Source organism: Hyla sarda, chromosome 12 (genome assembly GCF_029499605.1).
Source record: "Hyla sarda isolate aHylSar1 chromosome 12, aHylSar1.hap1, whole genome shotgun sequence".
In the NCBI taxonomy this organism is placed as follows: Eukaryota; Metazoa; Chordata; class Amphibia; order Anura; family Hylidae; genus Hyla; species Hyla sarda.
The window spans coordinates 63064022-63080497 of NC_079200.1; the positions used below are offsets into that span (position 1 = coordinate 63064022).

The window sequence follows — 16476 nt, forward strand, 5'->3', positions numbered from 1 at the left end:
TTCAATTTCTTTTTTGTCTTGTCCACAGTGCTCTCTGCTGACACCTCTGTCCGTGTCAGGAACTGTCCAGAGCAGCATAGGTTTGCAATGGGAATTTTCTCCTGCACTTGACAGTTCCTGATACGGGCATCAGGTGTCAGCAAAGAGCACTGTGGACAAGACAAAAGAAATTAAAAAAATAAAATAATTTTCTTTGTAGCATACAGCCGCTTAAAAGTACTGAAAGGGTAAAGTTTTTTAAATAGAAGAAGTCATTTATAAATCTGTTTAACTTTCTGGCACCCGGTGATTTACAAAAATAAAAAGAAAAATTTTCCACCGAAGTACCCTTTTAAAGTTTCTAGCACTTTCCAGAGTATTCCGAGGCTACTGCACATGTTAAAAAAAATAATAAATTGTGTGCGATAAATCTGATGAAATTGCGCACTCACACAATTCATTATGATTTACATAGATCATAATCTAAAAATCACACACAATTTCCATTGATTTTGAATCTGGAGAAAAAAATTAAAAAATAAATAGTTGTCAATCACGTTTTTACCCCCACAATAAAATCGTGCAATATTAGATGCAGATCAAAATTGATACATGTGTTGGACATGATTACTCAATGCAAGTCAATGGATACGACTTGGGATACAGTTTTGTACAATTTGAAGGTAAAAAATCAGGATGGTAAAATTGTGATTTTTTTTTGTGATATTGTCTATTTTAGGAGCAATGGAAACACTAACTTGGATGTTACAGCTGACGGAAGTGTCAGTGATTACATTCCCACCAATTGGACATTAAAGGGGTACTCCGGTGAAAACCTTTTTTCTTTTAAATCAACTGGTGGCAGAAAGTTAAACATATTTGTAAATTACTTCTATTAAAAAATCTTAATCCTTCCTGTACTTATTAGCTGCTGAATACTACAGAGGAAATTCTTTTCTTTTTGGAATGCTCTCCGATGACACCACGAGCACAGTTCTCTGAGCTGACGTCATTATAATAATAACGCTTTATTCATTGTTGTCCTTAGTGGGATTTGAACCCAAGTCCTCAGCACTGCAAGGCAGCAGTGCTAACCACTGAGCCACCATGCTGCCCTTAGCATACATCTGCTATGCATGGTTGCTAAAATGGACAGATGTCAGCAGAGAGCACTGTGCTCGTGATGTCATCAGTGTTCCAAAAAGAAAGGAATTTCCTCTGTAGCATTCAGCAGCTAATAAGTACTGGAAGGATTAAGATTTTTTAATAGAAGTCATTTACAAATATGTTTAACTTTCTGCCACCAGTTGATTTAAAAGTAAAAAGGTTTTCACCGGAGTACCCCAGACTCACCACTGCAAATTAGCTAGATTTTGTGGCAATTGTATCTAAACAGTCAAGTGTTACTTTAGGTGTGTAAAAAAAATTGCACCAAATGGTACACTTTTAAAGCGTCAATGTTAATTTAAACAACTTTTTGCATGATGACCAGACACATCAAAAGTTGCAATCACACTGGGTCTCACTCCTGAGACCAGCTAAGCAGCATGTTCCAGTCCAAGGCCAGTCAAACCACCTATTCACTGATGCGGTTCTCAGGAAAACCTAGTGTGATCTCAAACTTTGACATGTAAAAAGTTACATAATTAAATAGTTCATAAGGCTGTGGTTCAAAAGTCCATTAAGTCCAACCTACACACCAACAGTGATCTAGATGAAGAAAAAATATATATAAGGCTGATGCCAATTGCCCCACATCCGGGTGGGGCATAAATCCCTGGAACAATTTTCTATCCCCATAAATCTAGTATCCATGATTAAAATATTATTACTCTCCATAAATGCATTCAGACCCATTTTTACTAGGTAATGTAGCCCCCCCCCCCCCCCCCCCCTTCTTATTCTAGTTCTCCATCTACAGTTTCACCATGTCTTTCATATAAATTGATTCCCAGAACTGCACACTATTTTACATGTAGTCTGACTAGATTTATACAGTAATAAAACTATTACGGGTGCACAAAAGTTACAATACTGAGTGTAAGAGGTTTGTGTGTTATGACTGTGTAAAATTAGCCTTAGGAATGCCATCAGCAGAACAAATGAGGAACCTCAGTGTATTTACAAAGATATGCATCTATCTTACCTGGGTCTTGACTGTCTGCTTCTTCTCTGATTTTACCTTCACCTTCTCCTTAGGCTTGCCTTCTTTACCTGAGCTGAGGGATTTCATTGTGGCTGCAGCGTGCTTCAATATACAATCATGACTGCAATACACAGAGTCAGGAAGGGCATTGCTTGCACAACCTGGGCCAATGCACCTGGCTACATCTGGAGAGTCCAACATCTCTGTACTAGAAGTAGCTTCATGGGAAATTTTTGCAGTTTCAGACACTTCTTGAGGTTGCACAACAGACTCTGGAACCACCACCTGCAATAAGATTGTTCTTTATACACAACATAATTCATGGGGCAAAAATCTCTTATACATTGAATAAGGTTTGAAATAATCTGACAGTAGCAACAGTTTAATCGAATATAAACAAAACTGAATATTGTTAGCAAAGCAATTAAAGTGGTTGTCTAGCACCCTAAGGATGCAGACAGAGTACCTGTACACCCTGCGCCCGCTCCCCTTCTATGACGCATGCTCAGGAGCCATCAGCTGCAAGAAACCGTGGCTAATGCAATTTGTGATGCCCAGCATTAACCCTTTAGACTCCAAGTTGGACTTGATCGACGTATGTCTTTTTTCAACCATACTAACTATGTAACATAAGGAACAATAAAGATCAAAGCTGATCTAGACATTAAAAATGTAAAAAAAATTACATCTGGGCTGCTCAGCAGTGCTCATCAGGACCACCGCGGTGAAACCACAGTGTCTCAATCAGCTAAGAGGACGGTAGGGGGATCCTTTCCTGCACCCTTGCCGCCCCATCGGTGGTCCAATGCCCCAGTCAGCCATGGCAGGCTGGAGCAATGGAGCACCAATAACATTGATCAATATTGCTCCATGGAGTAGCAATGAACAGTATATGCAATCAGAAGAAATCAGTAAAGGTCCGAATTATAAAAATTTAATGTTAATTCAACCACAAAGGTCAATGACATATACGTAGAAAAAAGACAAAAAGTCCAGAACTGCGTAATTTTGGTAACTTTGTATAAGATTAAAAAAAAAAAAATGTATAAAACGCAATCATAAAAGGCCCATCAAAACAGAAATGGTACCAATAAATATTACAGATCACAGCACAAAAAATGAGCCCAAATCCATGTATACAGAAAAATGCAAAAGTTATGGGGGTCATAAGACAATTTTAAACATAATTTCTATAGGGACGTGTTAGTTTTTTTTATTCCCTTTTCTTTTCCGTTTTCAGGTGGGGACTCAAGGACTCCGGTTCCCTGTTTCCCCATTGCAAGTAAGGGGGCACAGACATTGCGTATATGCACTGTTCCCCCCCCCCCCCCTCGCTAACGGTCAGCGCCTGGGTCAGTAACCTCATGGGTCCGGGTCCCCCTATTACCTTGCTCGCCTCGCTCGTGCATAGCAGCCAGGCATGATGCAGGTAACTAAAGCTGACTGAAGACTTCACTGAAGACTCCATTAGGCAAGTTCTTCTGACTGAGGTAAGTACTTCCCCCCCCCCCTTTTTCTCCATAGGTACGGACTTGCAACCTATGGAGACCCCCTGTTTTTGGCCCACCTTTCAGGTTTTGGGGCTGGCTTATAGGGGCTGAACTTTTATTCTGGGGGAGCAGTGGCACCTGAGGATGCATGTAATATAGGTCTTAAATTGGGCACTTCACTGTGTGTGTTTTAGTGCGACTATGTCCACAGCGCCTTATATGCGGCTGTCAGCCGCGGCGCTGATACGGGCCGGGCGCTCTCAGCACCGGCTTGCTTTCACTTCGCCGGCATCGCCTTATACGTGGCTGACCACCGCGACGCTGGTACGGGCCAGGCGCTTTTAGCACCGGCTTACTTTCACTTTCTCCGGCAGTCTCTGCCGGCGTATAGGCTGCCCGCTCTATTCCCCAGAGCGCATATGCGGCTGACATGTGCGCTCGAGACAAGGAGCGGGCGCCATTACAGTTTCTTCTCGGCAGTCTATAGCTCCGCCCACAGCGCTGGGAGCTCTCAGAGGCACGAAGCAGCCTCCAATCAGCGCCATGGGCGCGATTTTCAGTAAGAAGGGGCCAATTAGTTAGTGCCTTGCTTCAGGCGTGCCCTTCTCTTCCTATTGGCCTCCTGTTCCTTCACTCTAGCTGCACGGAGCAGAGTTCTCCACACTGCAGCTACCAGGGGACACAGACTAGGGTGAGAAAGTTCCTGTCTTTTTTCTCATTATGTCCGTACCCAGAGCTGTTCCTCCCTCTAAACAGAAACCTGAAGCTTCAGTGACTTATTTTTTCTGTAAGCACTGTAATACCAAGATGTCTAGCTCTGCTGAGCCCACTTGCCCTGCCTGCTCCACTGCTCCCCCAGACCCCCTGATGCCCTTTCGGTTCCGGTGGGTTCAGCAGCTCCACCAGCCTGGGTTTCTTCCCTGACCCAGTATATGGCTTACTTGACCCAAGTCTCCGGTTAGGTGGCTGAGGCCTCCCGGGAAGTGGTGTCCGCTTTGAAGGGGTCTTCCCTCCACAGGGCCTCAGAGGGCCCGCTCCTCGTCCCCACATACTTCACGCTCTCACAAGCGTACTAGGGGTGCCTCGTCTGACTCTTCCATTGAGTCTTCAGATAGACGTGAGCGTTCCCCTCGTGGTCCCCCCCGTCATCTGGGCACAAACGTCGCTCCTCCAGAGGACGTTCTCGGTGTCGCCGCTCTGCCACGCCAGAGCCGCGTACCCGGTCAGGGTCGCCCCCCTCCAGGACTGCCTCTACTCATTCACATTCTCCTGGTGAACTGGCGGACGAGGCTTCCGAGCCGGCATCTGACTCAGAGGACCGCTCGGACTCAATTGAAACGGTGAACTCATTTGCGATAGCCATAAGAGACACCTTTCACTTAGAGGACCTAGGATCTTCGGATGTCAATCCAGGAATATCCGTTCATCATGCTAAGCCAGCACCTCAAAAGGTTCAGCTCTCACGCTGACTTTGACAACATTCTGGAATCTTCATGGAAACATCCAGACAAGAGGTTCCCGGGAATCAAGATGATTCAAGAACGTTATCCATTTGACAAGGACTTTGTCACTAAGGTGGTTTCCCCTCCCTCAGTGGATCCACCAATCTCCTGGATCTCTAAGGCGACTACACTGCCTCTGGCTGATGCCCCTGCCTTCAAGGATCCCACGGACAAGATGGTAGAATCCTTAGCAAAGTTTGCCTCTGAAGCAGCTGGCTCTTCTCTTCTTCCCATCTTCACCTCAACATGGGTATCCAAAGCCCTGTCAGAGTGGTGCAAAAAGCTTCATCATGATATCTTAGCAGGATCCCCCCCAGAGGATCTATCTGCTCTGGCCCTCCAATGCTCTAAAGCTGGGGACTTCCTGTGCGCAGCTTCCATGCAGTCAGCCCGTTCTGCCTTTGCTGTGGGTCACCTAGCAGCTCTCCGCCGCTCTATGTGGCTTAAAGCTTGGAATACGGATGCCGCTTCCAAAGGTCTCTCACTGAGCTTCCCTTTACGGGTGGCCATCTTTTTGGCAAACGCCTTGATGAGATTATCTCTGAGGCAACGGGAGGTAAGAGTTCCTTGTTACCTCAAAATAAGGCTTGCCCTACTTCCCAAAGGAAGTCCTTTTCCTTTCGGACTTCTGCCTCCAGCAAAGGGTCCGGGCAGGCGCCCTAGCGGGACAAGAAGGCTCCCTCGTTCCGGGCACGCCCGTCTTGGAAGTCTGACTCCAACCGGTCCGGCCGTTTTGGGCCCAAATCAGGCAACCGCAAACCCACTTCTGCATGAATTGAGGCCCCCACCCGCGGTTTCTTCTCGGGTGGGAGGTAGTCTCTTGCTTTTTCGAGACATCTGGACCTCACACATTCAGGACTCCTAGGTCAGGGACGTGGTGTTCAACGGTTACCGAATCAAATCCGCCTCCCTTCCGAGGGATCGCTTTTTTCTATCCCAGGCCCCCCGGTCTCCACCTCTGGCGAAGTTATTGTTCCTCTTCCTCCAGGGGAACGGTTTCGGGGTTTCTATTCAAATCTTTTTGTGGTCCCCAAGAAGGACAGTTCAGTGCGACCAATCCTAGACCTCAAGAGTCTAAACCGTCACCTTCTTATCCGCCACTTCCAAATGGAATCTCTCCGTTCGGTGGTGGCGTCCTTAGAACAAGGGGAGTTCCTTTCATCGGTGGACATCAAGGATGCCTACCTCTATGTGCCAATATTTCCAGGCCATCATTGGTACCTCTGCTTTGCGGTTCCGGAGGGGCACTTTCAATTCGTAGCCCTCCCCTTTGGTCTAGCCACGGCTCCTCGGGTCTTTACAAAGATCCTTGCGCCAATGATGGGCCCGTTACGGTCGAAAGGAATCACGTGATACCCTATCTGGACAACCTTCTCATCAAGGCTCCAACCAGAGCCCAGACTCTGGAGAATCTGGACGTCACTCTCCACACTCTGGATCGCTTCGGGTGGATGGTCAAACGGGACAAGTCAGTCCTCCATCCTACCCAGTCTCTAACCTTCCTGAGACTTCGATTAGACACGGCCTCTGCCCGAAACGGTCTTCTGCCAGACAAACGTCTGGCGCTTCGGTCGGGGGTCCGCTACCTTCGGACCCAGGTCTCAACCTCCATCCGCACTTATATGGAAGTCCTGGGTCGGATGGTGGCAACTATGGAGGCCGTACCCTTTGCCCAGTTTCATTACCGCCCCCTTCAACTGACAATACTCGATGGAACAGGTCTCCTCTGTCCCTCGATCGTCAGATTGTTCTCCCTCGCAGGGTATGTCAGTCTTCGCATTGAGCCCGTGCATACCTTTATCCTGCCATCACCCTGGACTCCCTGATCCTTCCCTACAAGCTTCGGAACCGAGCTGGATCATTAGGCCGCAGCATAAGAACACCTCGGCGGCCATGGCTAAGCTGCAACAGTTCACGCACCCGGACACTCAAGATGGCGCCGGCTCCTCACAGCCTCTCCAACAGGACCCTGAAGCTGCGAATGCTCCGGCGACCACCTCGCAGCCTGTGCCGGCCCGAACTAACCCTCAGCGAGGTCTCCACTCAGCTGCTGACCGCAATCACCGCCTGCAAGACCTCCCTGACTGGCAAACTGGAGGTGGTAAGGGTGGATTTGGGCCTGCTCCGCCAAGACCTGCATAATTTGAGAGACAGGGTCCGACATGCGGAGGGCCGTATAGCTACAATGGAAGACAGAGTGGCGCCCTTATCCGCCTCTGTCACAGCGCTGGAGCGGACAGCTTTGCAGTGGAGGGAGAAGGCAGACGATCTGGAGAACCGGCTGAGAAGGAACAACCTCCGCATAGTGGGACTCCCGGAGCGCTCAGAAGGCCAGGATCAGAGTCCATTCGTGGAGGTGACTGAGGGAGCTGCTCCCCAATGCTCCCTTCTCTGCAGCCTTAGCGGTGGAGCGTGCCCACAGAGAAGCAACGCACCCACACGCGCACGGAGCGCCTCCTCGCCAGGAAGCTGAATTGCAACGACTGGGACCTGGCCCTGCAACTTCTCCGCCATCTGCCCAAAATTACCTATAACGGCTCTCCGGTTTCCATCTTCCTGGATTTCTCCCCGGACCTTAAGAAGAAGCGGGCGACTTTTCAGGCTGTCAAGCGCAAGCTACGTGAAATGGCGGTCCCATTCTCGATGGTATACCCGGCCCGGCTGTTCTTTCTCACACCCCAAGAGGCGGATGAATGGGCCTCCCATCGCCACGCTCGCTGATGAGGTTCGGTTCTCGGGACGCTGTCCGTGTCCTGCGTTGCTTCGAGAGACTCTGCTGACTTTGTCTGTTGCTACTACCTGCTACTTGTGTGTGACGTGATCCTTGCTGTGAGTACTGTCTATGCCGCCCCCTGGCCCTAAACTCCCCCTGCTGTGACTACTCCTGCATACACTGCCCCCTCTCCCCCTAGGTGCCTTCCTTGCCCCATTTCTGGACCCTGATATGGACTGTCCTGGACTACCCCCCGATACAATTGCTGTTCTGGACTGCCCTGCCGCTGTTTCTACTCCTACATACACTGCCCCCTGTCCCCCTAGGTGCCTTCCCTGCCACATTTCTGTACTCTGATATGGACTGTCCTGGACTACCCCCGATACCATTGCTGTTTTGGACTGCCCTGCCGCTGTTCTCCATCCCCTCCCCCCCCCCCCCCGCCTTGCCCACTGCAGATAACCCTGGACCTTCAGTTGGACTCCCCCTGCTCTCCTTGCATGTGCTCTACCATCTGTGCTACGGCCTGTTCACCCCTCAGTGACGCCCTCCTGGCTGGACTACCATCTCCTGTGCCTATTCGTGGATGGACTGGTCTTTTTTATCCGGCACTCTCCCTGCCAGCGTTTCTCTGATATACGGATGTCGAGTGCAGATGTTGCTGATGTTCCTCTCCTTGACATTGATGCTTGCTCTGTTTGTATTCCTGTACATCTGTGGTTGTTCTGCATTGTTTTCTTATTGCATTTTAATATCTCTCCCTCTCTTCCTGTTTCCCCGTCTTACCTATCATGTCTGCCCCTACCTCCTTCCCACTGTCTCCCATTCATTTCTCCTCTCTTTCTGTCCTTTACCCGCTCCTCTTTCTACTCCGCCCTCTTCCCTCTCCTCTACCCGTTTCAAACTGTCCCACTTTTGTTCTTTCTAGTCTATTGGGGGCCCTCTGGGCCAGGGGTGGCCGCACCGGTTAGGGCCCGCGGACTGGGGCCCACGGCCTCTATGCTGTCCCCTATGTATAGACTCTCCCCCGTATCTCCGATTACCATTGGCCTTTCTGGTTTTGTGGATACTCCTGCGATACTACTGTTTTCTCTTTTCTCTATGTTCTGTGTATGTCACGTGTGGTTTGTCTGTCCTTGTGTGTTCGTCCTATCCGCCCTGATGCAATTGTGCCCCTCTCTTTGTCCTCCATTTCTCTCCTGTGCCTGCCCTAATTATGAGTTTTACTTATCCTCTCTCCTCATGTTAAACCAGAAGTTATGGCCACCCTGAAATACATATCGTGGAACGTGAGAGGCCTTGGGTGTCCTCGAAAGGATTGCCTGGTTTATGCTATTATCCGTAAGTACAACCCGCTGATTGTTTGCCTGCAGGAGACACACCTAACATCTGCCACCACCCGCTGGTTATCCCGCCCCTGGGTTCAGTACATGGCACATTCATGTCATACCTAACACTCACGCGGGGGTGTTCATACTGATTCACTGATTTGTCTTCCTTTCCTCTCTCATTGACAACATTACTTATTTAGTGATGGGCATCTACGTCCCCCCACATGGCTCTTTGGAGCTTCTCCACCAAGCAGCTGTGTTAGCTACGACCTTTCCCGGGGCTAGGGTGCTCTGCATGGGAGATTTTAACACTGCTTGACCCCACGCTCGATAGGGCGGGTTTGGCATCGGCCACCCATTGCTGCATTGCTTGGGGAATTGGTGTGGTTGGACATCAATAGACATTTATACCCCACTGCTCGTTCATTCTCCTGTCAGGCAGCAGGCTACGCCTCTCTCTCACGTATTGACCACATACTGGGCAACTCTCTGGTGACCACTTTGGTGAGGGATGTGGCCTACTTCACTAGAGGAGTGTCAGATCACTCACCCGTGCTACTGGTATGGGAGACTGCTAAGGCTTTCTTGCGCGGTTGCCTTCAGTCCGCCATCTCCTTTCTTAAAAAGGGAGTCTGTGCAGGAGGAACATGAGCTGGACTACGTGACTGACCCAACTGACTAACCGGGATGACTGGCTGCAGGCAGGACGCTAATATTTACACTGTTTGCAGGAGAAAGCTGTCCGGAAATTATTTTTTTAATAGGCAGGTGGCCTTCGAGCTGGGCAACCACTCTAGTAAACTCGCTGTCCCCAACGGTGCTCCAAATTAGAGCCTCGGACAGGTCTATCCCGACTTCTAGTGCCGATATCTCGGCTGGATTTGCCTCCTTTTACAGTGATTTGTACACCTCACAGGCCACCTACTCCCCGATTGCTCTGCCTACCTACCTGGACTCTATAGTATTCCCCAGACAGTAGGGATTCGTTGGGAGTCATACTTCACCATGGAGGAATTGTCAGATGCCTTGGCGAGAGGTAAGTCGCCAGGCCCAGATGGCCTACCGCTTGAGGTGTATCAGCAGTATGAGGAGCAGCTGGTGAAAATGTTTCAGGCGCAATTTAATGCCGATCAACTTCCCGATTCTCTGTATGATGCCTCCATCGTGGTTATTTTAAAGCCGGACAAGGACCCCTTGGACTGTGGTTCATATCGACCTAGATCTCTTCTAAATCTAGACCATAAACTACTTACCAAAATGCTAGCTTCTAGACTCAACCGGGTAATTCTTGAACTTCCACACGCAGACCAATCGGATTTTATGCCCGGTTGTTCCACTTCAGATAATATTCGCAGGGCCCAAATCTTGACATAGATAGGGGGGGTGCGTGCTGGAGGACTGGGCTATGGCTTCTTTAGATGCTGTTAAGGCTTTCGACTCTGTAGAGTGGCCCTTCCTTCTGGCAGTCTTAGTATATTTGGGTTTGGCCCTAACTTTATTAAGTGGATCTCACTGCTGTATTTCTCCCCGAAGGCTAGATTGTCTGAACGGTGTACTTTCCCCTTATTTGCCCTGGCCAGGGGAACGCGACAGGGATGCGATCTCTCTCCCCTCCTTTTTGCCATCGCCACCAAGCCTTTGGCACTGCAAATTCATCAGTGCCCGGATTATGGGGGCATCTGTATTGGCTCTCGGAAGGCTAGGGTGGGTCTGTATGCGGATGACATGATACTTTTTATGTCCCAACCCAGGAAGTCTCTCCCCATAGGGATCGCACTTATTGATAGGTTTGGGCACTTCTCGGGACTCCGGATAAACTGGGACAAGTCGACCTTTATGCCCCTGGGACCTGTTGAATGGGAGGAGTGCTTTCATGGGCTACGGGTGGTCTCCTATTTCAAATACCTTGGTATTCATGTCTGTCGTGCATTTGGTGATGACCACTTGATGAACAAGCAACCGCTACTTTCTTTTGTGAGTGACAAGTTTCGGGTCTGTGGCAGGGCGCATTAACCTGGTTAAGATGGTGGTCCTCCCCAAATGCCTGTATGTGCTCGAGCATGCGTGTGCCCCAGTGCAGATATCCATTTTTAAACAGCTACATGCTTTATTCCCCTCATTTGTGTGGGGTTGGAATAGATCCAAGCTGAAATTGTCTGTTCTACAACATTCAAAAACTTAAGGGGGCATGTCGCTACCTGACGTATAATTTATATTATCTTGCTGGCCAGCTCCGATATCTTAGCCATTGGGTGTCCCTGACCCCTCTCCCTAATGGTGGGCCATCATCTTGCCCACTATCTCCACTTCACTGAGTTATGGCCGGTGCTAGAGGGTCGATCCAGCACTGGGGCTCCCTGGTTACCTATACATAAGCTAGCTTGTCAGGTATGGTCGGCCTCCAAGAAACTTCTTACCTACATGGACAATATGTTAGACAGCTCTGGTCCGACCCTTTACTTCCACACCTGTCCGACCTGCTTGACCCTCCTTTTTGGATATCTCATGGGGTACATACTATGGGTGACATGCACGATGATATTAGCTTCAGGGACTTACAGTATTTCTTAGACAGTTGCAGGGTCCCTCGACAGTTCTTCTACAAATATCTCCAGCTCAGACATACATTCACCACACAGTTTCCCACGTCCGCAGCACAGTTCTCCAAATTCCCAATAATAGGGGTTTTCAAGTCACAGGGCCCTCGGGGTCTCAATTCTGCACTGTACACTACCCTCTTAAATGCCAAGATGGTGGGGATCCTCTTTCGGTTGAATCACGGTGGAAGGCCCTTTTGCCGGGTTTAACCAAGGAGGAGTGGGAGGAGGCTCAGTCCTCTCACTTGCATGTCTCACCCGCCGTCAATAATAAGCTTATTCAGTTGTATATGTTTCACCAATCCTATCTGACACCTGTTCGCTTAGTTAAAATGGGTAGGTTTACATCTACAAACTGCCACCCCTGCAGAACTGTTGGAGCGGACTTCATGCACCTGATGTGCTCCTGCTCGGTAATTCAGTAGTTCGCACGGTTAGCTTTTTGACTACTACTGCACCGCCCTGTAACTGCTGACATCAAGGTTTGTCTTATGGGTCTGCTAGAGGAGGAACAGTGGACCCCTTATGAGATCACCTTCCATAGGGAGACACTTCTTAGCTCGCTAGTCCATAGCCTTACGTTCGATGGATACTAGGACACCCACTTTAGCCGGGTGGAAGGCCTTGGTGAACCTCACTGTGAATTATGAATATTTAATTTACACACACCGCAAGAACTCCTCTAAATTTCATCAAATTTGGTCGGCATAGTGTGCTTTTACGAAGGCAAACTTTACCGTATCTAGATTCCCAGTCATCAGAGGTCAGTTTGGCTCTACCTCTTAAACCTCTCTACACCTCTGGTTCTGCTCTCTTTGTGAGACGTGGTCTAACTGATATGAGTTACCTCTTTCCCTCCTTCCTTGGCTCTCTCTCCCCCACCTTCTCCCCCTTCCTTTCCATCCTTTATCTCTGTCCAGGGTGGATGAACCCACATGTTTTTAGGTCTGTTTGTCTTACCTGTTGTCTCTTGTCATGTCTTGCGAACGTTGTCTGTGTTCCGGTTCCCACTTATTGGGGTTGGTTTACATGTCGTTATTATTTATCTTATATGATGTATATGCTGTACATTTAATGTGTACTGTATGACCTTACCTGACGTGCCGGTCGGGCTTTTGCACTATATCCACAATTGCCTTATTTTATACGGTTACAGTTTTTTTTACTGCATATACTTTGTAAATAAAGACAGTTTAAAAAATAAAAAAAATAAAAAAGAGAAAAAGGCCACAAAAAAATTGTAGTGCAATTTCTCCCGAGTACGGAGATACCACCCCCCCCCCCCCCCCCCCCCAATATGTGGCCCTAAACTTTTGCCTTGAAATAAGACAGGGCTCCGAAGTGAGAGAGCGCCATGTGCATTTAAGGCCTAAATTAGGGATTTTCATAGGGGTGTACCCAGATGCAAGTGTTACAGTCAATGGCTGTCCGGCAATACTGGGAGTTTATATTTTGCAACAGCTGGAGGCTCCATTTTGGGAAAAACTGACGTGCAAGAAGTCTTTTTATTTTTATTGTGGGGGGGTGGGGGGAGAGACTGTAAGTGGGTGTATATTTAGTGTTTCACTCTTTATTTAGAGTTAGTGTAGAGTAGTGTTTTTAGGGTACATTCACACGGGCGGAGGTTTCCAGTGTGTGTTGCCGCATCTCAAACTTGAAGCGGAAACTTGCTGTAAACCCCCGCCCGTGTGAATATACCCTGTACATTCACGTGGGGGAGGGACTGGGGACAAAACTACAACTCCCAGCATGTACTGACAGACCGTGCATGCTGGGAGTTGTAGTTATGCAAAAGCTGGAGCCACACTGGTTGGGACTGGGAAACACTGAGTTAGGTAACAGACTACCGCAGTGTTTCTGCACCACTGTCTGTTTCCTAACTCAGTGTTTTCCCAACCAGTGTGCCTCCAGTTGTTGCAATACCACAACTGCCAGCATGCCCAGACAGCCGTAGGACATGTTGGGAGTTGTAGTTATGCAACAAATGGAGAACAGTTTTGACAGTAGCCCTCCAGATGTTGCAAAACTTCAACTCTACACCCCCCCCCCCCCCCGCGCATGACATGTGATTCGCCGATCAGTCCGCCGATTGGCCAATTGCAGGTGATAGGATGATCTACGATGATCGGGGCGGTCTGACCGAAATTCCCACGGGCGTACAGGTACGCTCTTGGTCCCCAAGTACCAGGGAGCAAGGGCGTACCTGTACGCCCTTCGTCCCCAAGAGGTTAATGCAAGTCTATGGGAAACGGCGAGATAGCCGCCACGCCCCCACCCATAGACTTGTATTGAGGGGGCGGGCCGTAACGGCACGAGGGGGTGGAACCGTGACTTAACGATACTCCGGCCACTGTATTGCCCGTCATTACGCACAGAGCGAGTTTGCTCTGAGCAGTAATGATAGTGGGGTGCCACAGCGGAGATCCCGGGGGTCCCCAGCAGCGGGACCCCGGCGATATGACTTTGGATGGGGGATAAGATGCTAGGGCGCAGAGTACCCCTTTAAGGACCAAGCATTTTTCTGTTTTTGCACTTTCATTTTTTCCTCCTTACCTTTTAAAAATCATAACTCTTTCAATTTTGCACCTAAAAATCCAGAGGGCTTTTTTTGCGCCACCAATTCTACTTTGTAATGACATCAGTCATTTTATCCAAAAATGTACGGTGAAACGGAAAAAAAAATCATTGTACGATAAAATTGAAGAAAACACCATTTTGTAAATTTTGTTTTTTTTTGTTTCTACGCAGTACATTTTTTTGGGTAAAAATTACTTTATTCTGTAGGTCCATATGATAAAATCAAACCTATATAAGTAGGGTATCATTTTTGTCTTAATTCTGGAAAAAAATCATAACTACATGCACGAAAATTAATACATTTAAAATTGTCCTCTTCTGACCCCTATTGCTTTTCGCATACGGGGCTGTATGAGGGCTAATTTTTTATGGTATAAAAAAGTGACCAAAAATACGCCATTTTGGATTTTTTTGCGCCTACGCCATTGACCGTGCAGTTTAATTAAAAATATATTGTTATAGTTCGGACATTTACGCACGTGGCGATACCACATATGCTTATATATTTTTTATGTGGAATTTGGGAAAAGGGGGGAGATTTAAACTTTTAATAAGGAAGGGGTTAATGTGTGTGTCTTTAATTTAAAAAAATTTTTTAACACTTCGTCCTCTTAGGAGGAATCATTTGATTCCTCCTACAGATCAATGGGGTTCCACAGAACCCCACTGATCTGTGTGTTCTGAGCTCGATTAATAAAGCCTGGTCCCACTGGACCACCAGGGACAGGATAAAGGCACCTTTAGATGCCGCTGTTCGCTTTGACAGCGGCGATCTAAAGGGTTAATAGCTGGTCACATGTCTGCTATTAACGCCGGTCCCCAGCTACAGGAATCAGCTGGGGACCATCATGACGCGGGTTCGAGTTGGGAGCCCGTGTCATACCCAGTTAACGGCACAAGGACAAGTATAGACGTCCATGGTCGTTAACCAGTTAAAAGTATAACAAAATAAAACCTATATAATTTGGGTATCGTAATTCGTATGGACCTACAGAATGAAGATTGTGTGTCATTTTACCAAAAAGTGCACTGCTTAGAAACGGAAGCCACCAAACGTAATTTATTTAGAGTTGTCAGATTTTGTGGTGAAACTATTGAGGTCAATACAAAGTGATGGCGCAAAAAACAAGCCCTCGTATAAGTCTGTAGGTACAGGATTGAAACAGTTATGATTTTTGGATGGTGTGGAGGGGAAAAAAAAAAAACAATGAAAAATTCCTTAAGAGTCCTAAAGGGGCTAGAGATCACTACAACATTATCAATCTATAGCTGGGGGTTATATTTAAGGAAGAAAAAAAAAAAATGCCCGCTGAGCCAATCCCTTACCGCAGTGTCATCTCTCCTCAGTTTGGTTGAGCTGGCAGCTCCTTAATAGGCAACACCTCAGTGGCAGGATAATATCACTTGAGTGATTTACCACTATATGGATGCAGTCAAACACAGAATTCGCTGCAGATCTGAAGTTGTAAAATGAAGTTGCAATTTGCAACTACGGATTTTACAAGGCAATTATGTACTTTAGAGTAATTTGTAAAATTCACAGCTGCTGATCCGCAACTGTGGATCCAGAGTGCATGAATAAACCCTAGGGGTAGGGTCACATGTGCCATATTTTGCTATCCATTGACTTCAATGGCTAGGAAAATATGCAGCAGCAAATACGCAACAAAATATGACATGTGTGACCCTACCCTAAAAGTGTTTTCTTTGTTGAGTACATGGGGAGTCAAAGCTTTTATCTTGTATTAAAAAGAAAGATATACGTATACACATGCTTATTGCTGCATATGTTTAGGGAAACTTTTGAATAAGATTCCAGACTCAAATACTTACAGGATGAAAAATCTTCAACTTCTTTTTTCCACTGGGGTTTGCAGCCTTCTCAATTCTGCCTTTGATACCTTGACTGGGTGCACAGTGATCCATAGTCCCCACACTAGTAACTTCAGAAGCTTTTTGAGTAGCTGTATCTTTATGCTCATTATCTGTTGCATTTTCTTCCTGCAAAATGGTGCAGTTGGGACAAATATAATCCTCCCCATCCTTCTCCAGAAGTCGACCACGGCCTTCAGAGATTCCAACGCAATCTCCGTGAAACCACTCTTCACATCTGTCACAGCAAATCATGAATCTGTATTCCA

At 47.6% G+C, this 16476-nt stretch overlaps 1 protein-coding gene across 6 annotated transcripts in view; it reads right to left on the reverse strand.

Moving 5' to 3' along the window:
* Positions 1 to 16476, reverse strand: part of DIDO1 (death inducer-obliterator 1) — a 92960-nt gene that overhangs the window by 40166 nt on the left and 36318 nt on the right. For all 6 annotated transcript variants that reach the window (XM_056547832.1, XM_056547831.1, XM_056547829.1 and 3 more), the window contains 2 exons: positions 16169 to 16466; positions 2126 to 2410 (listed from right to left, as the gene is read on the reverse strand). In XM_056547832.1, the coding sequence (XP_056403807.1) occupies positions 2126 to 2410; positions 16169 to 16466 (583 nt within the window). The remainder of the gene's footprint in view (positions 1 to 2125; positions 2411 to 16168; positions 16467 to 16476) is intronic.